Source organism: Clytia hemisphaerica, unplaced genomic scaffold, assembly GCF_902728285.1.
Source record: "Clytia hemisphaerica strain Z4C2 unplaced genomic scaffold, Clytia hemisphaerica genome assembly, whole genome shotgun sequence".
NCBI lineage: Eukaryota > Metazoa > Cnidaria > Hydrozoa > Leptothecata > Clytiidae > Clytia > Clytia hemisphaerica.
This window is the reverse complement of record NW_027104543.1, coordinates 203,180-226,487: the sequence shown is the minus strand read 5'-3', so window position 1 is coordinate 226,487 and position 23,308 is coordinate 203,180. Positions and strand designations below refer to the sequence as shown.

General features: G+C 36.3%; 3 protein-coding genes across 4 annotated transcripts in view; all 3 read left to right on the top strand.

The window, feature by feature from the left end:
* Nucleotides 1-20,841, top strand: part of LOC136822619 (mitogen-activated protein kinase kinase kinase 15-like) — a 54,041-nt gene extending 33,200 nt beyond the window's left edge. The window contains exons 28-35 of one of the 2 annotated variants that reach the window (XM_067078887.1): nucleotides 8,406-8,485; nucleotides 9,187-9,295; nucleotides 13,307-13,481; nucleotides 15,285-15,356; nucleotides 16,438-16,499; nucleotides 17,223-17,296; nucleotides 17,647-17,723; nucleotides 19,632-20,841. In XM_067078887.1, coding sequence (XP_066934988.1) covers nucleotides 8,406-8,485; nucleotides 9,187-9,295; nucleotides 13,307-13,481; nucleotides 15,285-15,356; nucleotides 16,438-16,499; nucleotides 17,223-17,296; nucleotides 17,647-17,723; nucleotides 19,632-19,716 — 734 coding nt within the window. In that variant the 3' untranslated portion in view covers nucleotides 19,717-20,841. The remainder of the gene's footprint in view (nucleotides 1-8,405; nucleotides 8,486-9,186; nucleotides 9,296-13,306; nucleotides 13,482-15,284; nucleotides 15,357-16,437; nucleotides 16,500-17,222; nucleotides 17,297-17,646; nucleotides 17,724-19,631) is intronic. The other variant, XM_067078888.1, reaches the window with a different exon arrangement.
* LOC136822631 (uncharacterized) lies at nucleotides 207-4,689 on the top strand. The gene is made up of 3 exons (XM_067078899.1): nucleotides 207-1,348; nucleotides 1,497-1,555; nucleotides 4,322-4,689. Exons 1-3 carry the CDS (start codon nucleotides 258-260, stop codon nucleotides 4,633-4,635), a joined length of 1,464 nt encoding a protein of 487 aa, XP_066935000.1. The 5' UTR covers nucleotides 207-257; the 3' UTR covers nucleotides 4,636-4,689.
* LOC136822620 (uncharacterized) lies at nucleotides 6,327-7,976 on the top strand. The gene has a single exon (XM_067078889.1). The coding sequence runs from the start codon at nucleotides 6,391-6,393 to the stop codon at nucleotides 7,933-7,935; it is 1,545 nt and encodes a 514-aa protein (XP_066934990.1). The 5' UTR covers nucleotides 6,327-6,390; the 3' UTR covers nucleotides 7,936-7,976.
* Nucleotides 20,842-23,308: the final 2,467 nt, after the last annotated feature.

Genomic DNA, 23,308 nt, shown 5'->3' with positions numbered 1-23,308 from the left:
TGATAACTTTGTTGTGTATAGACCTTTTTTCAAAGAGGACGTCCTGTTGAATAATTATGTAGTCCAGCCATAAAACAATGATAGGGCCATGCATAATTACTGTGTCATGCATATTGTAATAATTATGAATGGTTTTATCATTGTTTTTCTGCTGGACTACATAATTATTCTACAGGGTGGCCTCTTTGAAAAAAGGTCTTAAAAAAATAGATCTATGGTTTTATAAACCGCAACACCTTAACAACACAAGAAGAAAAATGCATCAAAGAAAAGAAATGGCGATAGGGCATGATAGTTCTTCTACTAAAACAAAATTCTTCCAACTTGGAAAGGAGACACCAGAAGTTACAATGAAACGAAAAAGAAGACCCATCATTGTAGTGTTTGTATTATTGGCATTATTTTATTGGTTGTTTTTGTCAGCTTATGTTAATCTAGAAACGTGGCAATCTTTGACCAGGCAATTGAAATCAGTCAAAGCAAAATTTGTTTACAAGAAAGTTCCTAGGTCTTACTTGAGCCTGTTAAAAGCCCGAATGAAGAAGAAGCAAAAAGCAAAGAAGATAGTCGTAGATCGCTGTCCTCACCCTACACTACCTGTAAAAATGAAATCAGAAGAAAGTAACGGACAAGATATAACATGTAAACCCAATAGGTTGACCGCATCCGCTTGTAATTACGTCAAATCGAGGTATCATTATAATTATCACACTTACAAATGTGGAAAAGGCGAGGGTGAACCAACATTGAACATCTGTACTTTCCAGGAACAATCAACCACATTCAAATGCAATCATAAAGCTTGTGGTGCAAAGTTCAACGGATCAATTTACATACAGTTGTTTGATACCAATCGCACAGGCTGGCATTACACCATTAAACCTGGTTACAACGATTCACAATCTCTTGAAAGAGCTGTTCTCAAATTCGCCAAACGATCTACAAAGTTTGCTGATGATTTCATGTTTTTGGTTTGCCAAGGAACGAACCAATCGCAGCTTTTACATTTCGATGCAACGCACTTCAAAGAACCAAAGGTGATGATAAACGATAAAGATTCGCCAAAAACCAACAACAAAATCAACATCAATGTTATATGGTTGGATTCAGTATCTCGTCGCCATTTCTTTCGTTCTTTACCAAAGACCATTCATCAAATCAGGCAAATTAATACGAACGAATCGACCAAAGCTGAAGTCATAGATTTTGAACTGATGCAAGCAGTCCACGGTCACACCCACTTGAATACTTTCCCGTTCTTCGAAGGGCGTGTCTTCATCATCATTGCTCGACCGCAGTCGAGACAATGGATTCCACTCGCTGGCGCCAGGAGTCGCGGTTGCGCATAGCAGTGCCCAGGTCGCTAAGATCAAGGCCTGTATCCCTGCTCACCACATCCGGAAAGGTAAGTTTTCTCGATCTCTGAGCCACACGTTTAGGTTTCCAAAGCAATAGGGAGGAAATAACCTCAGATGAGGCACGGAAACAATGACCAGCAAATTGAACGCGCTTGGCTTTAAGGAGGAGAGAGATTGGTTTCAAGGAACCGTATATGGTACGTTTTGTTGGATGGTCACGCCAAGAGAGATTTTTAACCCTTCTCAGAAGTCTGGTATAGGTACCGTCTAGTTGCTTTTCAAACTTTTTGGTAAGGACCAGGTTTCTGAACCATACATAAGAATTGGCTCAATAGTTGACTTGAAAATTTTAACTTTGAGACTAGGGTCGATGAAGGAAGATGACCAAATACTATACTATGCAGCCTATTGACATGCACTCCCAAGCTAAACCTTTGCGAATTTTAAAGTCTTTTTTCAGAAGAGAGATGTAAGAACCAAGATATTTGTAGTCTTCTACCTTTCGTAGGTTTGTACCAGATATTGTTTTAATATTGTCTGATGATTCGTTAACATTAAGAGTCAAATATTCGGTTTTGGACTCATTGAGGTATAGGCCTGTACAGTTTGCAGCAGATTCAAGAGCAATTAGAAGATTTTGTGCATCCTCTAGGGTAGAGCTGATAAGTGCTATGTCGTCAGCAAAGTCTGTATCTGTTAAATGAACGGCAGGATTACGTGGACCAAGCCTACGTTGAAGAAGAAAACCGCAGCTAGATATTTTATCAACAGAAACGCGCATAAGGTAATCGACAACTAGAATAAAGAGAAATGGTGCAAGGGTATCACCCTGGAGAATAGCTATAAATAGAAAAAGTTGAAGTCTCACCATCAGGTGTTTGTACTGAAGATTTTGTATTAGTGTACATAAGTTTTATGGCATCAATGATCTTTTGAGGGATGCCGTAAAGAGAGAGAATATCAAACATTAAGTCGCGATCAACCGAATCAAAGGCTTTTTGAAATCAACAAAATCAAAATTGCTTCAAGATTGAAGTTTCTAGCTTCTCTAAGATTCGTCGAAGAGCAAGAACTGGCTTAAAAGTAGAACGACCACTTCGAAAACCGTTTTGATTTTTACGAAGAGTGGGTTCAACATGAAGCCGTATTCTATTAAGAAAGAGCTTATTATAGATTTTTGCTGCGATTGGGAGAAGAGAGATACCACGATAGTTTGTGGCAAGACGAAGGTCTCCCTTTTTTGGTACTTGGAACGATGGTCGATTTTTAACCAGTGTGTTGTACAAACTTTGGTCTTCAAACGCGAGGTTGCAAAGCTTTAAAAGGATATCATGACATGAAAATTTCTGTCCTTCCAGATAATGGTTGGTATGTTATCTGGACCGAGGGCCTTGCATGATTTGTTGTGGAAAGGACCTTTGTCAACCTCTTCCATGGAAAAAAAAAAAGTAGATATAATCTAGAGGGGGAGAAATTTTTGCTCTCGTGGAAGAAAGTTATTTTGTTGCTAACACCGGTTTTTTTTACCTAAAAGATTTTTAAAAATGCTGTAACCAATTATCTAAGCGTTTTTTTATCCGAGCCACCTTTCAGCTGGATGGACGGTTTTGAGTTCTTGCCACTTAGTTTTTGTACTACTTTCCAAGCATCGCGATGGGAATTTTTGGAAAATTGCTCAGACATGTCCTTCAGCTGAGTAATCAATAAAAGAAACTTGAGCCTCTAGGTAGGCCTCGTCAAGTTTAATCTTGGCAGAGGTAAGTTGCTCCTTGCGTCTCCGCGTTGGTGCTGCATTAATACAAAGAGGAAGCTTTTGTTAGATTTTCTCTTTTCTCTTGCTTTCTTGGACTAAGGGACATTCTTTTGGGTCTGATTTAGCTCTTTTTTGTTTTCTTGGAAGTTGCTCTAGGGCAACTTTTTCTGTGGAATCTTTAAGACAAGAATACGCTAGCTCAACAATCTTTGGTCAATCTTCTTCGTTTGAAAAGAGTAGAGAAACGGTTAAAGACCCTCAATTCCAAACATGCTACAGACTCAGGATTTGTAGAGGCTCTTTTCCAATCTATTTGTTTTAAAGGATTAGGTTTCGAAGGTTTGGAAGAGCGAAGACTAAGTTTGACCTTAGAAGATACGATGCGATGATCAGTACTCACAGTAGCAAAGGAAGAATATGCTCTTGAGTCCTGTATGCTATTACGCCATTTTTTCCGGAAAATGATATAGTCGATCTGTGCTTTATCGCCGTTTGGATATTTGAAGGTCCAGAGATGATTAGCACATTTCATGAAGGAGTTATTTGAGGAAAAAAGGTCAAATTCTTGTAGAAGATCTAAAAGGTGTTCACCGTTACGATTTGTAGCCTTGTCAAATGAAAAAGGAACATCAGGGTAGGCAAGTTTGGCATTAAAATCACCGGCTATGGAGAGAAAATTATGCCTTGGAATATGGCTAAGCAAGTTTTTAAGTGACGAATAAAACTCCTCGACATCTTCCTCGGGAGCACTGTTGTGGGGGCTATAGGCACACACTACTGTTAAAACTGGGTTGCTGGAAAATTCAGCAATCACGATTCTAGGTGTAATTTTTTCAATTCTTATTAAGTTGCTGGCTGCTAGATGAAGAAGAAAGCAATCCCTCCAACAGAAGCATTAACCGTGTTTTTTGTTGCAGATGAGGTGATAAGTTGGGAGGAAGAAATAGAATCGTAAATTAAATCATCGTCAGGGTGAAATATTCGATGTTCTTGAAGAGCAATGATGTCTATAGAGTTATTAGACATGGAGAGTGCAAGTTCATTAAGTTGTGTTGGTCCGCTTAGTGTGCGAACGTTAAAAGTACTGATTTTTAAGAAGTTAGAACATCTTAAAAGTTTTGTTGGTTTTGATTTTGATTGATCAGGTTCCATCTTATCTGGAGAGACCCTCCCATTGGGGTTTAAGATCTCACCTTCATTGGATCCCAAGGTGGAATCAAAGAGAGAAGAATGATCGAGAAAAATGTCTTACCGGAGACGATGAGCGGTAAACAGAAATCGAACACACTTCCAGACTTGAATAAACTCTTCAATTTTATGAGGAACTCTGGATATAAGAATCTCTACCAAGAAGACTTGTGTTACAAAGGTTTCTATGGGTTAAACGAAATGTTGAATGGCGGAAAAACGTGGAAACAGGTCTCAAAGAAATTGAAAAATCTCCAAATTGATGATTTAGGTATGAAGCACTTCACACATTTCAGTATCTTGTATAAGAAAAGTTTTTTCGATCAAGTGCGTTAATTTGATATGAACTGCTAGGGGATCAAGGCCAGCACACTACCGCCATATAAATAAAATACAGACATAGTGGGCAGAGGGGTATTAGGCCCCTTAAAAATGGCACCCCCTCTTAGCTCAAACCTCCTCTTGAAAATGAAAATTCCTCAACTCCCCTCATTTTATTCATCCCCCTCTTTTCTGACCTTTTACTCACAAACTCTTATAATCTCTAAGTATATTCGAAAGGTTATTAAAATGAAAAATACAATAACATGAATCTACTGGCAGAAATTACTTTTTTAACAGATACAGCAAATATGAAGTCTAATATGTAACTGACCCTATTGAAATATGTAAAATACATTTTGCAAATTTCCAAATCTTCCAAACCCCCTCTATATTCACCCCCCCCCGTTTTTTTGCCCAAGCCACCCATTGTATTTGAAATTTTCACAAGTCTTCTTCTGAATTCAATGAAATTCTCAAACCCATGTTTTTTCAAGGGTAATGTGTACCCACTATGAAAGCACCAAATGGGAATCGGATATTGTCTCCCTGGACGGCAGCTAAGATCGATAAACACCCTACTACTGAACCATGTACCTTATAAGGGAAGAAAACTTGGCGGATAGAAATTTCGGCGGTCTAGGTAGATTTGGTCAAAATCTGCCAAATTATAAGTTTACGCGAAATTGATTTCCCGCCAAATTTAGCCATCCGCAACATTGGATTCCCTCTGTAAAAACTTTTTCGCCCACCAAACTATTAGTAGGGGGAAATTTGTTCGTTTTTTTGATGTCGCTCGACTTTTTTAGTCAAAGCACTTGTTATACATTTTTGGAAAGCTAAGGGGTAGGGGAATCAAAATAATTTGGGTGCCAATTTTTTTTCGGACACTTTAGTGTGATTTTCGGACAAATACGACGGTCTCAGGCAAAAATCATAGGGTGAAAAATTAATGAAAATTTTAGCTTGAGAAAACGGAGACCTGTTGTATATTTTTGGAAAGCTCTCAAAAAATCAAGATTAGTGATATATTGCGAGTATAGGTGATTTCTTTACCTAACTCGAGGTATTAATCCTTAAAAACAGTTTTTTCAGTTGTTTTTCAGCCAGAACAGCTGTTTTTGGCCCAGTTTTTGCGCTTTCGGAAGCTCAATATCTCGAGTTAGGTACTGAAATCACTTATACTCGCAATATATCACTAATCTTAATTTTTTAAGAGCTTTCCAAAAATATACAACAGGTCTCCGTTTTCTCCAGCTAAAATTTTCATTAATTTTTCACCCAATGATTTTTGCCTGAGACCGTCGTATTTGTCCGAAAATCACACCAAAGTGTCCGAAAAAAAATTGGCACCCAAGTTATTTTGATTCCCCTACCCCTTAGCTTTCCAAAAATGTATAACAAGTGCTTTGACTAAAAAAATCGAGCGATTTTACAAATTTCCCCCTACTATATATCCCCGCTGAAATTTCTTCCCATAACGTATTATAGCAGCTTATATACTGCTTGATTTTTTAGCTGATGATTGTTGTCAATACGGGCGGCATGAAACGTAAAGTTCTGAAACAATAAATCAAAGTCTCTTTCTTTTAATTTGAATAAGCTCTGATATCATCGAGCACTCTCGGCAGATAAGAAGAAAATAGACTTGTATACTGCTTGATATATAAGTAAGCCCTTTAAAATCATATCAAAAATATTTTTTGTTTATTCTTTTAAGGTATCACTTTGGCATCATGCAAGATTATTCATTTTTATAAATCCAAAGAAATGAATACCTTCAACATGCGTTCATTGCCTCAGATATGCCACAATGGCATCAATCTCAACACGTATTTCCTCCAGCACATTACGTCAAAACTGAAAAAAACCACACATAACTTGTTCAGTTTTACCACGTTAAATATCCCTCATGATCAAATCGGTCGGCGTATTCAAGGCATCGACCAAAGCGTTGCCGAATTTTTCTCGGTAATGAGTCGAATGAAAAACACAATCACTTTCTTTTTTGCCGATCATGGCAACTCATACACGCCTTATATCTATTCAGAATTAGATGTCAGATATGAGCAGCACCATCCACACTTCTTTGCCATCCTACCGGAAGATGTAGTAGAGAGACTGGGCCCAAAAGTGGTTGCAACATTACGTCAGAACCGTCTCCGTTTAACGAGTATTATGGATATTCATCATACCATCAAACATATTGCCAACTCCTCACATCCACACAAAGGGCTATTTGAAGAGATTTCACCTAATCGAACGTGTGATGACATCGAAGTAAACGCCCCTAATTATTGTGTTTGTCAAGGCTGGGATTCTCCAATGACTAACACATCTGGTGACTGGAAATTTGCCGAATTTGCAGTCGGCCATCTTAATAACATGATCACTAGCGCGTCACCAAGAGGCCATTGTAAATGGCTACTACCTACAAGTTTTGAGAATCTTATTACCAGGAAACACGATACGATTATCCAACTGACCATGGATATTGTTACAAACCCAGGGCTCGGATCCACAAATAAAGAAGAAAAATTTTCAGTTCAAGTCCAATATGATGTTCGCAAAGGCTTGAATTCGTTTCATACACGATTTTTAACTTCCAACCGAATATCGAAATATGGAGGTTATGCCAATTGTAGTGATACCAGTGAAAAGGATCTACATTTGTGTGTTTGTGATTTGATTGATAGGACATCAAAATCGTCATTACCATTGACCATAACTTCTTCGCTTAAGTCAGTAGATTTGAAATCTTATAAATCATCCCTCTCAACAAGAAAAAACAGTGCTTCTTCCAAGAAACTATTTAACACTAGCGATAAACTTTTCCTCGACTCTAGCAATAGATTGGCAAAATCGATCAATATATCTTCGGTTCTGACCAACTCTAACCTCATGCTAAAATCTCTGAATGTACCGAGCCTCGCACCTAAGCCATATGATCTTGCTAAATTGAGGACAGCCAAAGAATTCAAAATCCAATTTAACCATAAAGAGATAATATCAAAAATTATGATTGATGTCAACCAAACTAAAGGAAATGAAAGAGAAATATACCCGCTAGACTTAATACAAAGGGGTGTATATGAACGCAAGACTCCAGTTTCAACCACATTTGAAGTGATTAACTATTCACATAATCAAACTTTTGAAGTAACCATTCTTTTTTATTGGCGTAATCAGGCGAAGGCGATGAATACGCGCCCGTGTAAAGGAATAGCGAAACCGAAATCCATGAGATATCTGTGCACTACCGGCAAAGGAATACCGAATTATAATGTTAACGTGAAAACTTTTTTAAATCCGTAATTGAATTGAACTTTTATTTTTTTTAGATTCTCCTGTTTTTATTATTCCAAAAATTTTTTAAATTAAAAGTTTAATTTTGCAATTTTGAATAAATTTTCTTAAACAGTATTCTTACAAATTATGCTTGGAAAAGTATTTTCTAGGGTATTGTTTCCATAACATCTTTCGATGATTCTTAAAGATCCCTTTTGCTTTTTAACCCAGTACCTCGACTACCAACAACAATTTTTTATTAGTTAACTACCCAATAAAAATTGACCTTCGTCTACAGCCTAGTTATTAATCTTGAATGGTCCGCATTTCAGAAAGTTAAACTTAAGGAAACCAACTTCAGCCAATTTAGGTCAAATTCGGCAAAAATAAATCTTGCATCAGTCTGTGCGATTTCTTTGATGAAAATTATCAAACCTTGTCTTACACATACCCTTAAAACTAACCATAAAATTGAATCAAACTTTATCAATTAACAGGCCCAATCCAAAGAGATTTTCCAGGAGACAGTCGCGTTCTTAATGAAGTCCAATTGGCTTTTCACCTAGTGGCTGAATGCGTAAGTATCTCAAGTCTAGTTGTTCTTTCGTAAAATTTTGATTTGGTGCTCTGTGACAGACGTCTTCGACAAATTCTGGACATTAATTTTGGAACTTTTGGATAAATTGGATAATTAAATTCTTTACTGTCCTTATCCTTGTTACTGTTGAAAATAACCGTATAGGGTTCAAACGCCCATTTCATATATTTGAATATCGGAGGGGTGGAGGCTGGGGTCCGTAAGAATCAAAATTCTAAAAATAATTAAGAGAAACAGAAAAATATACTGTATCTTCACCAGAATGATGACCCTGTTTTTATTTTTCTTGCAACTCGTTAACCATTCTACCAAAGGGTTACCAAACTATTGTAATTCATATTGCAAGTCTTCATAACTCGAACACACGCACGGGAATTGAAATTCGTTTGAGTTATTGAAAATTCGAGTAGCCTCTTTATTGAAGGTTTGTTTGCTGAAAGGAGGAAACAAATCGTTTGAGTTAAGGAGTTACGGGGTCACGAAGAGGTGGAGTTTTTTTACCCATTTCTAAAACTCAAATCTCTCCTTAAAACTAGAACATAATTTCTCGTCCCTTCACTTAGCAATGCCCTATAAAACTTACTCCACATCTCGAAATTTCCTTACTCGAAATAATTTTTGTTACCCATGCTTGTTCGAGTTATGGAGGCTTTGCTATACTTTTATCTTCCTTTCACCAGATATCAGAAGTGATTCGTGACCATATGAACGTCTTGCCGCATTGGATGTTTTTGATCGATAACTTGATTCGTGCTGCTGTCAAACGTACCATTGATGACATCAGCAAAGGTAGGCTCATGCGATTTTCTATTCCTTAAACCATTGTTCACTCCTTTGACGAAGGGTCGGTTGTATGGTAGACTAGAGTCTGCTTCTGACTTAAACTTGCTTTCTGAAAAATTCCTGTGAAGTACTTATAAGCACCATCCTGTCTATCAAAAAGCTACAAGTGCCCCCCCCCCCTCCGAGGGGCAATTTGTTTGGCTACTTGTATATGCCAAGAAGTTACGTTTAAACTTTAAGGTAAAAACCAATCACTTTCGAATAAGTGTTAAAGATTGAAATACTTTTTATATGGTAGGGCTCTTATGTGAAAAAAAATTGCTTAGCATCTATTTCCCTGATGTAAATGATGTTATTTGGTCGTATTTGAAAGTCGAGAATGGAAAAGTAGTTACCAATTTTAGAATGAAAACCCACGCCAAAAGTATCGGGATTCAACAGCCCGAAGACAGGCCGATTTTGACAATTTTACAACGCATGCAGTTTCGCTACTATTTGCATGTAGTTGCGTTTAGTATACTTTGCCAAAAATTCAATCATTTTTGCACGTTTTATTTTTCAAGGAATTCTACCCTATATTAGCTACTAACCAACTCTATTTTCTGTAATATGATATTATCCAAACTTTACTAACATTTACTCAGTCCACTTACGTTTTGAGTTTTTGGTTCTGAATTCACGTCACGTTTCCACTCGACAAAAGAGGCATTCTTGAAAGTATTATAAATTACTCAAGCGGGATAGAATACATTTTCGTTAAACTATCGAAATCCCAACGGGGATAGAATTCTGTTGTTCCTAAGTTGAAAAATCTAGTGGAATTGTTGTACCTAGTGATACTTTAGAGTACCATTGAATTTCAAATGAAGATTAAAGCAAAGTCAATTTCCTAGTGGGGCTGAAATTGAAGGGTAATTTCCCATCGGGGCGGAATATGGCTAAATTTTCAAGTGTAGTGGGGGTTCAGCGGGTCTGTGACACGGTTATAAAAGATATTTCTTTTAGAAGATGAGCAACTTTTTTATATTTCAGGCTGTTTTGCAAAGTCACTAGACTTAAAGCTCAAATTTTATTTTTTGAAGTGCTTAGGTCATTATTATCTTAGATGTCACATCTAATTTCAATATCCCCTAACGAAGCTATCCTTTTACAAATGTCCCTATGCAAATAAAAGGCGAAGTGAAGTCATTATATAGAACAGAATAGATGATAATTGCTGATTAGACGTTTTATAAATTAATGAGTTTACGAATAGGGTCTTTTTTATGTAATATGACGTAAATTAATGCAAGTTGGGAAAGTCTAGTCATCTGCGAAATCTACACTGAATCTGTTAAAAACCTGCCTGATGACGCAATATTACGTAAATAGATTGATTCTCTTTCCTAAATTATAGTACACAGTAAGGGTAATCTAGAAATACTTTGAGCGTTTTCACGGATCAACGGTCTGCAAACTCCGCTTTCTATGAAGTGAAACAGGTTTATGGCACTGACACCATAGACATGAATTTTACAGTACCTCTGTTCCCCTTTGAAAAATTGAGACACCTCTGTCTCAGTGACTTAGAGAATACTATTTAGGGGATTTTGAATTCGATTGTTTACAGGATGAACAATCCATTGGGGTTCTTAAAATTTCAGTTTCTTCTCCAGACTTAAGTGTGGTTTTCCAAGATTAAATCTTTCTCACATGGACGATTTTTTGACTGATTTTTATCCAGTTAAGTGAGCAGTTATTGATTTTTGCAAACCTTTACCACTGTATTATAGAACGAGGAGAAAACAACATTTTTTTGAGGGTTTGGTCAAAGAGAATTGGAGAAAAGTAATTGATATCTTAAATTTCAACCAATGCTTGCATTTTTGTTAAATGTTGATATAAGCATTACTTATTAATCTGACATACTTTGACCTTTTCCGCTTAAACTTTCGTGACCCGTTTTATAAAGTCTTAGGAAAAATAGTTTTATTGATTGACATATGCTGTGCGATAAAATACAAGAATTAGGTGAGTAAGGTTAATTCAGCAAAATACGATCACAATTAATGACTAGTGTGCGATTAGTCGAAACCCATAGACCCAGTTTAGGTTACTCTCTTCATTTGAGTTCAGAATTTATTTAAATGGTTAACTTAATAACCTTACGTTAGATAGTTTATGTATACTAAGTTTTCTGAGACAGAAACGGCTAGAATTTCTTTTGCCTTGGTCCTGGCTGATAAGGTAAATCGACCCCTTTCACCGTCCTCGATTATGCGGGTCAAAATGCGGATTGCCCTAAATGGTTTTAGTAACTACGCCGTCCTCAAAAGGGGAATGCAAAAACTCGCTTTTTGTCCTTAGTCATCTGTATTAGCATGTTAGACTAATCATTTTGAGGATTTTGCTACGATGCTTGGTCATAGGAAGGATATCATAAGTGAGGGAATTTTTGTGTGATTTCTCTTCCTTATTACCTACTTCCCTCGCCTCTTCATTATAGAATTTCTTGATTTGTTCAGCATGATTTTCCTTTTGGTTGGAAAAATTTTTTTGGAAGTTTTCAAATCATCTCATCATTGTATAAAATGTTAAACTACAATCATGGTCGAAATAGAATGAGAATTCCGGTTATTTTAACGTTTTTCAAGATTTAAAGTTCTGGCGAGAAAGTCGATTTTGGGCTATCTTTTTAACTTAATCGAATATTTCAATTTGGGAGGGGTTGGCAGACTTCCAGGCTATATTCTGAGTCTTATTGGGCTATTTTTGAACTTTTGGATCCTGAGATCCTAAACCATAGGACGAATAAAAGGAATTCGAAAATAAAATAGAACTACTATCTTTTGGCGCAACATCGCTCCGGTCTTTTGAATGAGCTGTCAGCAAGAAAAGAATGATTTGTCGAGCAAGGCAACGTTAGGCAACATGATATCGACTTCGTTCAGAGCTTGCAATTGCTTTGACCTTTGGCCGAGACTAGACTATACACGTTTTTTCATAAGAACATTGAAAACTTTTGAAGCCTTGGGATGTTCGTAACTTAAGCCTAAAAATGTTCTTAACATGTTCTTATTTTGGCCATTTTTTTAGTATTTTTGTCCATTTTCCTAAGAAATTCGGTGTTTTTAAGAATCAGCAAAGCCTCAAAATGTCCTTAACTTGTTCTTAACATTTTGGCTGCGGAAGCCTTGTGTTCTTATATAGTTTGTTATTATAAAAAAACGTTTATGTAGTATAGACTTAGAAGTATATGATACGATGAGAAAATTGGCAAAATGTAGCAAAATAGAATTGCAATTTCACGAAATTTGAACGAAAGTGATTTAACAATAGTTAGCGACTATTTACTAACATTTTAACATGTCGTTTCAATTTTTCCCAGAACACAAATAAACGCGGTAAGATTAAAAAAATGCATTCATAAGCATTTTATTTTATTTCCCTTAATTTGGATATAGGAATTCCCATAATATAAGTTATGAACAGCAGCGTTTGTCCACCCACGCAGAGATCACCAAAATACCTTTCTCAATTATCAAGCTTCCTACCTTTTGCATAACTGTGATTCCTCTTTATGTATTTAACAATCTTTTCCAAAACAGTAGATTAGATTGTAAGATCGGAAAGCAATAGTTTGTCCTCGTTTAGCTTTTTGTGCAGTCAGCAAAAAAATTTTTAGCATTTGATGACAGCGCAACTATGTCATCATGTAAGAATACTATAGAATAAAAAAAATAAAAAAAGAGCTTTTTATATTGTGTTGCTTTGATAGATTGTGATAAAATAGACAATTTTTTTTTCAAATGCAGAGACGTATCAATTAAAGTAGGGGAAAGTTGACAAGACTTTGGAAATAAGAAACATTCATTAATCCAATATTTCTTAAGATATAGAGTTGTATATGAGTTGAGACGCATCATATAGAAGAAATCGGAAAGATGATGAAGCCAGACTTAGCGAACGAAAAAATAGGGATGTTGAACTTAAAAACACGATCTTGGTATTTCTTTGAACACCATTCCTCTGATTTAGAATTGGCTTCCACTAATGATGAGACAACCAGCGTTCACAGTGGCGGAGGCGGTGATACAACGCCCGTGTTAGAACGAAAGGCGGTTCGCTTCCTGAGTCGAGACAACAGCATGGGGATGGATGACAAAGTACCGTATTTGACCAATATACAGACGATGTCGGATGATAATATGTAGTAAGTATACTTTTTCATGATTTTGAAATTATGAGTGACTATTGCTAATTCTGTTATTCGAATCTTTCTATTATTCGCCTATAACTCGAACAAATTTAAAGACTTTCCGTTCTGATTAAGCAAGAGTCAATTGTATTCTTTATGAGATTTTTAGATTTAGTGCACAGATCGGTCAGGCTATCTACGTGGGCGGGCAACTGAATAGAAAAGGGTTGCACTTTATGGTTTGCGCTACAGGAGCCACATTGTATCCTCATATACCTGTTTAAGTTGGAAATTTCTCATTTTAAGCACCACAGAATCTTTGTTGAACCAAAAAATTCATTCGGGTTGAAAAAGTGTCTTTGGCGAAATCCAACTTTGTGCAAGCTCTGCACAAAGACATTTTTATTAGCCTAAATAAATGAGCTAGACCACAAAGGTTATCGATTCCTTTTCAAACGATAGCGATAAGCATGCTGGGGAGGATAACATCTTTATATATACCAACCATGAAATTCCTTAGATTTTAACCTTGGTTACAGAATGACTAATTCGTATATTCAGCTCTTTTTCTCGAAACCATTATACGTTTTTTTATAATTGAACATCCAAAAATTTGGAAGCTTTCGGATGCTCTTAACTTTTTGAGTTTTAAGCCTTCAAATGTTCTTAACTTGTTCCTAACATTTTGACCATCGAAGCCTTATATAGTTTGTTCTTATAAAAAACGTGTATCTCTTTATTACTGATAAGATTCTTTTTGCATTTGCGATCATATAAGTACATTCGCGGTTTCTTTTTTGTCTCGTAAAACCTTTTTTCCCCGGAATTAAGTTACACTGTTAGCAGTATGTTGGAAATGAACAATATTGTAAGACAACTAACTTCCTTAAAGGATGAAAAAACCCATCATAATGAAATCCTGGCGACCATAGACGTGCTAGTGGTTATAATTGTCAGCACTGATTATAAAGTTCAAAACAGCCAATTAAGTTAAATCGAGGAAAAGAATATTAGATTTTTGCTTGGTTAAGCAACATTTTTTTTATCTAGTGATTTCACTCCACTCGATATGTTTGCCAGTCAGCATGGCTTTTTACTTTCGTTTGCTTTTGAACAGTTTCTATTGTTTACGAATGGAACGAGCTCTTCCTTTTCAAGATTTTCAATGTACTTTTTTCTTTGATTTCCACAACCATATACAATTGACTCTCGCTAATTCGAACTCGAACGAGAATTCTTATTTGATCGAACTGCAGAGAGATTCTAATTATAGAAAACATTTTACCCGAGGGTTTCTCATTAACGGGGACTGGGAATGAGTTAGAATTATAGAAAATTCGAATAATAGAAACTTCGAATAAGAGAGAGTTTACTGCATGACGTAATTTTTCAGAACAATGTCATCTCCGGTTGTTTAATGTATCCGACAGATTTTCATGCAATAGTAAACCAGGCACGACGGAAGCTTTTTATATCTGGTACGGCGAATGAGGAAATTTAAGCGATTTTATAGCGATTTGACCGACGAAGAGGAAAACTTCGGGTATTTTTGTGAAAATCTGGTACGGCGGCCGCCTTACCTGCCGTACCCGACAGATTTTCATGGAATAGTAAACGCTTAGAACAGTAGGAGTAATTGGGTATTCTCAACAACACTGTTTCAACGTTCATCTAATGTTCACAACGTCTATATAACGTTTGATGAACATTGATACAACGTTGTGTGCCAGCTGCTGTGGTCCAATCACTTAAGTGCAGGTGGCAATTGAGGTAGCAATCACTCAATTTGTAATCTGTTCCAATTTTCCCCTTTTATAGCTTGTTACAGGAATTGTCTGACCTTCAAACGAATTTCAATAAACTTCTTCGATCTTTGGTTTTGATGTATAAGTAAGTATCTATTTCCAGTTTCAAAGTACTTGTCTTCGGAAAAGAAATTGTCTGCTATTTGAGGAGTAAATCTTTCATAGCTACAGCAAATTTACTAATCAAGCCAAATTCTGATCGAAAAGTTTCTGTGTGTCGTTAAGCCAAGGTTGCGCTCCCGTTGTAACTACATCATTAAAGTAATATTTGTTTGCATAAAATGTACCTTGAATAAACGCAAAGGCCTTAGAGGGTTCATTCAACTTACGTTAAATGTATGTTGAAGAAATATATTTGGTCTGTCAATATTACATTAATGGTTACTTGATAAGAGGGCTTTGGCGAAGGGTATCTCAAATTTCTGCAAACCAAAGCGTAATTTGAACCATTTTGCAAGGAAAAAAGTAGTTTAGAAGTATGAGTATTGTTTGCAAAGAGATCACTGATATCTAGGATAGGTCAAGACAGATATAAGAGGTCATACCTATTCTTTAAAAAACTTTTGCTTCGCAAAAATTATACTTGCCCTTCTTCCTTAAGCCGCTCTCTGCCTTAATCTTCTTCATACCTCATTCCTAAAGGAAAGTGACTTTCATCATAGTTATTGGACACTTTTCTCACTTCCCGGAGTTATCCCATGATGGCGAGTTGAATAGAGTAATTCCTATAGATCGTTTTTACCCTTTTTTATTGAACGAATGTTCATTTTTAAACGAACAGTAACCCTGTAAAATTGCGTCGTTTTGCATAAGATTTCATTTCCTGCACCATGATTTCACTGACTTTTTCGATATCTTTCCGCTATTTTCCCGGGATATCCGGTATGAGATTGGAAAAGGTTTTTATCTAAAGATACGGAAAATCTTGTGTCTACTTACGAAATAGCCTAATTTTTTGAAGCTCATTTTTAACTACACGGAGTTCTGGTCTTTTTCCGCTAGAAAGGTGGCAGTAGAAGCTAGAAAGGTGGCAGTAGAAGCTAGAAAGGTGAATCTTAGTGCGGGTAAGACCCTAATCAATCAGACTCGCGGACTAACATACCCTAGAAATTTATAATAGAGATCTGAACCTAACAATTGATTTTGTTATACTCTGTTTACGTTAGATTGGAACGAAAAGACAGTACCACCGATACTGACACTGTAGATTCCTCAAACACTCTAAAAGGTACGTCTAGACAAAAAGTTGTAGATGTTTTACTCAGAACAATGAAAGGAATCTACAATCAAAATGTCTCGAACCATCTGATTATCACTTTAAGTTTCAACACAAAATGATTCTTTCCGGATACACCTTGTTTCGGAACAAGTAGTCTCCGAATCCATTGAGTTTCAAGCGAAACGCCAGAGGCGAATCGTCAACTTTTCCTAGACGAGAAAAAAAATTATGCCTTGAGTTTCATGTTGTATTTCGGATAACGGATGGAACCTAACACTTTTTTTGTTTTCGCGTCTCACATTTTTAGAATTTTGACGTGATTGTTCTCGTTCTGCTGATAGTGGTCCTCCATGGAAACAATTCTTTAGCTGCAAAGCTAATAAAGTTTTCGGAGCATGCCACTCAAAACATATTATATTATTTTGTCATTATTATCTTACTCTAGGCTTTAAGAAAGATCGCATGCAAGCTTGTCTTTTGGGAATTTCCCCGGCGTAGAGTTTTTGTTGATTAGTCTCGCAAGCTTAGGGAAATTCCTCATTCCTGAAGGTCTTAAGTAAGATTTTACGTACATTTGAAATAAGCTTAAGGTTTAAAAAACAAAGTAAGCTTATGGAAATTCCCCATTCCTGAAGGGCTTAAGTAAATTCTACGTACATGTGGAAAAAGCTCCAGAAACGCATAAAGTAAATAACGTTCAAATGAAATGATTCGGTCATTTTCTTTCTACAGAAGAACCAACCGGAGATGAAGAATTATTGAATTGGCTTCGTAATCTCAATGTTCCAGAACCTGATATCGCTAAGGTATTTTCATACAATCCTCGAAATCTACCGTCGTTTTGCATAAGTTTCCCTTTCCTACACTAAGATTCCTGTGACACTTTACTACCGGAAAAAGGCCAGAACTCCGGGTAGTCGAGAAATGAGCTTCGGAAAGAAAGTCAGAAAACAGAAAAATCCCGGAAAAGTGTCGAGGATCTGTGTTATGGGAATCTTTCGCAAAAAGACGGTAGTACTTGGGAAACACGTTTAGTATCCGAGAAAATATATACACTTAAGATGTCGAAAGAGGAGCCTTCGGGTAGCCTCCGACTGCCGTCGCAGATGTTGAATAAAAAAATAATTTTAAATATTTTGTTTATACTTTTCTTCAGTTCTGTGAACATTATTGTACATATGATGATGTCATCAACTTGTTCGAGCTTGAAGATCTCAAAGATATGAAAATCAGGTAACTAATTTTTGATACCACATCATTTGTGATGTGAGAAAAAAGTGGCTGTGTTCGGGTGCGAGGCTAATTTTCACATTAAAAGATATAGATACAACAAACTATTTGAGAGGTGTGGTACCTCAGGGTTTTGCTGTGTGCAGAAAGGATCTTGGATTGGTGAACTGAATATACCTTTCAAACCTAAAGTAATGAGAGGTTGGGTTCTATTTATCAACAAGGTATACTGTCTGCCTTAGTGAACGCGATTTGAACAGAATGGCATTTGACGCTATGCGATAATGCGGTTATTTTCAACGTAGTTCAATTCAAACATCCCTATCTCAGTGACTGGAACTTTTCTTCATTGGAACTTTTCTTCATTGGAACTTTTCTTCCACATGAAAATGTCTATCGAAACAGGGGGGGGGGGTACAGCCGCAGGGTACTAACCCATAGCCGGGTGGTGGTGTCTAATTTGGAAATTCAAAAAAGTTAGTACCCGGTACTAATTTTGGGCTGGGGGTGGGTATATCTCCAATTTTAAGTTAGTACCCGGTACCAATTTTAGGGTGGGGTGGGTATCATTTCAATTTTTCTTCAAGTACTCAGGCCCTGAATATGGTACATTTGTTTAATTTTTTGTCTTCAAATTTCTGGATTTTGTGAGAAAAGATTTCCTTGTTATGGCTTACAGTATCTGACAGTATTGAAAAGTTCCCCCTTCCAATTGAAGGTACTTTCCCAAGAGGAGAATTTTATGACCACTAAGTTATAAAAATATTGAAATAGCTAATGTAAAGAAAGCTATTGTTCAAAATCAGTATTGTTTTAATTAGTGAGAAGGATAGTTCGTCTTTGATATCTCAAGTTAGAACGAGGTATATGTTTGTCATTGCCTTCTGATGAAATGAATTACAAGCTGTTGCATCCAAAGTGATACAATCTGTCTTTTAAACAATAAAATTCTTATCCAAACTGATGATTCTTACAGCCTGATTTTTGTTAGAGGGGTTAGTTTATTTTAGTTTATTACAGTTTATATTATACCCTATAGCTTATTTGTGTTTATATTTGTTTGTTTGTCTGATTGTTTCTTTGTTTATGACAATTAAGACGGAGGCAGGTCAACTAAGCAAAGTCAACCAGAACCAACAATGCAACTATTTTCTATTTCAACTTCTTTCATAAGATTGACACAGTTTTGAATAATTTGAATAAATTACCAATCTATTGAAGAAAAAATAAGGAAATTCATCCAATCCAAGCTTTCATACTATTCTTCAATTTTTATCAACTTGATTTTTACTTCTTCTGATAGATATATACTTTTATTGCCGTTATTACAGCTATATAATATTTTACTTTTGCCAAGGAATTTCCTTGTTTTACCTCTGTAATCAAAAGTTGTGTTCGATTTAAAGAACTTTTAAGAGGATCTGAGATAAAAACATGGTATATACAAATCATAATAACAACAAAGAGCTGCTTTTGCTGGCTTTTGAAAGATTGAGAACATGCTTGGCAAGTTTTAAGGGTGGTGTCTCCTATTTTCCTTGGTAATTTTAAAGCCGGTACCCGGTACTAAAAAGGGGGTGGGGGTCCCTTTTTCCTTAAAAAAAAGTAAGTACCCGGTACTAAAAGGGGGGTGGGGGTCCCTTTTTCCTTAAGAAAAAGTAAGTACCCGGTACTAAAAAGGGGGTGGTGGTACCTAAGACAATTTTTCTTGAAAATCAGGTTAGTACCCTATGGGTTAGTACCCTGCGGCTGTACCCCCCCCCTGATCGAAATCCAAATAGGGAAAGATATTCCATATCCAATGGGGATGGTTTTGAGTGCTATTATTTCCATTGAATTTCGAATGGGGATGCGTGGCTGATAACTGTATGGAAACACTTTCATTACTTCTTTGTTTTATTAAATCTTCAGCGTTGGCCCACGGACACGCATCTGGACGAACATACGAAAGATTCGAGAGTCTGTTAATGAAGGACCAACGGAAGAAGTGCGTTAGCCCACGGAACAAAAAGAAGTACGAACGTTGTTTGGAAGATAAGTAGTGTTCAAATGTACTAGAAACAAAAGTTGACAAAAAAATCTTTTGTGGTGACAGAATGGTGATGGTGATGGTTATCATGCTTCGCGATACTTACATGATCAACAGTGGTAAAGATTATTCCGTTGAGAATGTATAGTTTTCCGGAAATATTAAAACCAGCCAGAATCAAGCTGCGACTTTACATAGTTGATTTTCACATATTGGTCTGATAGACTAAAAGTAACAATGTCTTGTGTGCTTGGCTGAAGTAAAAGGAATTTAAAAAACAGCAAAAGACAAATACATGTTCAAATGAAATGACTAAAATGTGTATATACGGCGAGTGAAGTTCATTATACCCTAAAAATGACATTTTTTTGTGGATTCCTTTTTTAGAATTTTTTTAAACCTTTTTTTTATTTAATGTAAAAAAATTTTTTCTTTAAGAAGCTTGCATTATCTTTCCTCTTCGACCGCTTTCCTTTCTGCCCAAAAGTGGAGTTTATTTTCTAATTTGAAACACCCTATTGTGAATTTATTTAAAACGTTATAATTTAATCTAATTCTTGATTATCAAGTTGACGAGATTTAAGTTCATTTTCAATTATTTTTGTATCGTTTTCCAAAAGAGAAGAAAGATTTTTCACTGTCGCTGTTTTATGTAAAAGTTGCAGGCTTTCATATTCTAGCTGGTACAAAATACCCATAAGGGGATTGGCTTGCGTTTGTCCGAAATTCGAAAATTGTCTCTAGAAAGATCTTCATTTTTGGCGGGCCTTTAGAGAGAGTTTTCCTCCGAAATTGGTCGAATTTAGCCATTTTTAGGTCAATCTTTTTCGGAACTTGTTATCCTCAGAGGTTTTTAGGACTCAAATTTTGCCTTTTCATATTTTCCTTTCTCCACTAATTTTTAGTTTTACTTTTTTTATGTTTTCATGTTTTCATTCATTTCATTACAAAATTTTATGACACACCCTTAATTCTGTACAAAGCAACTTTTTTAATGATGACGTGATGATGACGTAATCATGAAAATATCGAATTTTTTTTATATTAGAGTTTATGAATTTTAATACGAATTCAACCTTTATTCTTTTAAAATTTTCCCTTGTCGTTGTTTGTTTGTGACTTTTCACGTTTTTGACACATACACGCTATCTATAAGAACAAACTATGTAAGAAAATGAAAAAGCCTTCGATGGCCAAAATATTAAGAACAAATAAAGAACATTTTAAGGTTTTGCGGACTGTAAAACACCTGATTTCTTAGGAAAGGACAAAAATACTCACAAAATTTTTAAAATAATGAGAACATTTTTAAGCTTAAATGTTAAAACTCGAAAAGTTAAGTACAAAGATTTTGGAGGATGTTCTCATAGAAAAAACATCGTGTACAATCAAGGTCATGATATATTGAGAATTTTGGCTATTTTAACGTTTTTCAAGATTTAAAGTTCTGGCGAGAAAGTCGATTTTTGGCTATCTTTTTAATTTAATCGAATATTTCAATTTGGGAGGGGTTGGCAGACTTCCAGGCTATATTCTGAGTCTTATTAATTGGACTTTTTTTGAACTTTTGGATCCTCACATCCTAAGGTCCTAAGTCTTAAGTCTCATGTTAAAACTCAGAGTTAAAACTCTACCCTTCCAACCTACTTTAGAGCACTTACAAATCGATTGTGGTTCAAAAACTTCCCGGTGGATTTCCCTTTTTTCTCAAATATTATGACCTTGATTGTAGCACGATTAAGAACATAGTCTTGTTGTTGTATGATTGTCCAATCTTGCAAACCGTATCATCAGTGCCACTAATGGGATTACTTTACTTTTTTGATGTTTGTTGATGATGCTTAACGTCCAGTAGTGACTAGTCTGCTGGCATCCACTAACAGATTCGTAGTGACGCACTGGACGCCATCCATCTATGACCATGTTCACACGTTACTGTTCCGTGTCGCTCCGGTATGATTTTCGTTACGGATCGAGAGTGTTCATATTGGTTTTAGAACGCTTCGGAGCAAGAAAACGGAGCAATACACCTTTCCCGTAATTCAAATTTCTCAGAAATGGCCCGGGAAAATGTGCGCTCCACCGTTGTGTATAAAATTGTTTGGGAGGTAAAAAACGCGTTTTTGCCTGCGAGGGGTTAGGGAAAGTGGGTTTTCAGCTTCTAACTTTTGATAGCGATCTTCTTTTGGCAAAATATTTTCAGGGTGGTATAATATCATGAATAGATTGAACATACTAAAATTTGAGGGGATTCTGTTCGACAGAACTTAAGAAAAGCTCAAAAAACCAACTTTCCCTAAGGGAACGCAGGCAAAAACGGGTTTGTTTACCTCCAGAGACCAAACGATGGAGAGCATCAAAATAATGCGCGCGCATTAGTTTTACGAATTACGGGAAAGGTGTATTCCGTTCCGACGATAAAAGTGGAGCGAAACCGTTTCGATCTGTTTTGCTTTGTAACGTGTTTTTTTTTGACGTTTCGAATTTTGGGGATGCCTTGGAGTTTTTACAAGATGCTTAACTGATTGGTTATTTTTAAACAATAGGGATGACTTGTTCTTTAGAACATTTAACGACCAACAGAGTCATCAAAGAACTTGTAAAAACGTTTGACGTTCATACTTGTTTTGGAGCCGTTTCGGAACGGAACCTTAACGTCTGAACATGGTCTATAAGCGTAGAAAGAATCCTCAACCTTTCCCAAGCAAGAAAATGTGAGGCCTTAAGATTTTGCGCCGCATTTAGAAAAGAACGAAGGATCGAGTTTGGAATCTACCATCGTGGACATAACTCGAGATAACTGATGTCCAACCAACTACTCATTTCCCCATGCTGAGTCCCCCCTCCCCCACTTTCAATGTTGGAAGAATGAAATTTGCAAGTTCCACAGACTCCACATCAACACTGAAGATGGGGGGAGGGGGTGGATAAATAGTTTTGTCCAGGATTGTAGCCCCTTCGGGGCATTGAATGAAATCAGTGGTCGCGGCCGGGAAATTCTTGAATCCGAATCGAACTTGTATTTCCCCGTGTTAGAAATCCGATAATCCGATAACAATTACCCGCGTGATTTTTTTTCCAATCCAAAATGGCGGTCAAAATTGGAAATCACAGCACAAGGTGTCAGGTAAAGTTATCCTTGTTTTTATTTATTTATTATTCTTCTTTTCATCTTCAAGTTGCTGATATCAGAACAGTAAAATATAAAAATACAGGTGATTTTGTAGGTGAATTGCAGTTTTAAGACTACTCTGGCCCAAATTTCTCAGTCGTGAGTTTTCAGTTCCCCCGCCGCGCTAGTCTGGAGACCATACTCTGGTTACAAAAATATTTCTATCCTGTTAAAATCCCAACAACTTCACTGAAATACAGAGTATGGAATTATTGACTCGATTCAAATCACTTCAAATCACAAAAGAAAAAACCGTTATTTTTTCAAAACAATTCAAAAGCTCGCGCCACTTCTTGAAACAATAGAGCTGTTTGACGTCATACTTTTGTTTATCAAATCATAACAATAAGATATTAGCCAATCAAATTCTGCGATTAATTCTTGCAT

Bases quoted from the DNA above. Each gene is read 5' to 3' on its own strand.
- LOC136822631 (XM_067078899.1), top strand. From the start codon at position 258: ATGCATCAAAGAAAAGAAATGGCGATAGGGCATGATAGTTCTTCTACT. The intron at 1,349-1,496 runs GCAGTGCCCAGG...AACAATGACCAG, and splicing joins AGGAGTCGCGGTTGCGCATA to CAAATTGAACGCGCTTGGCT. The intron at 1,556-4,321 runs GTACGTTTTGTT...TTGGATCCCAAG, and splicing joins GTTTCAAGGAACCGTATATG to GTGGAATCAAAGAGAGAAGA.
- LOC136822620 (XM_067078889.1), top strand. From the start codon at position 6,391: ATGAATACCTTCAACATGCGTTCATTGCCTCAGATATGCCACAATGGC.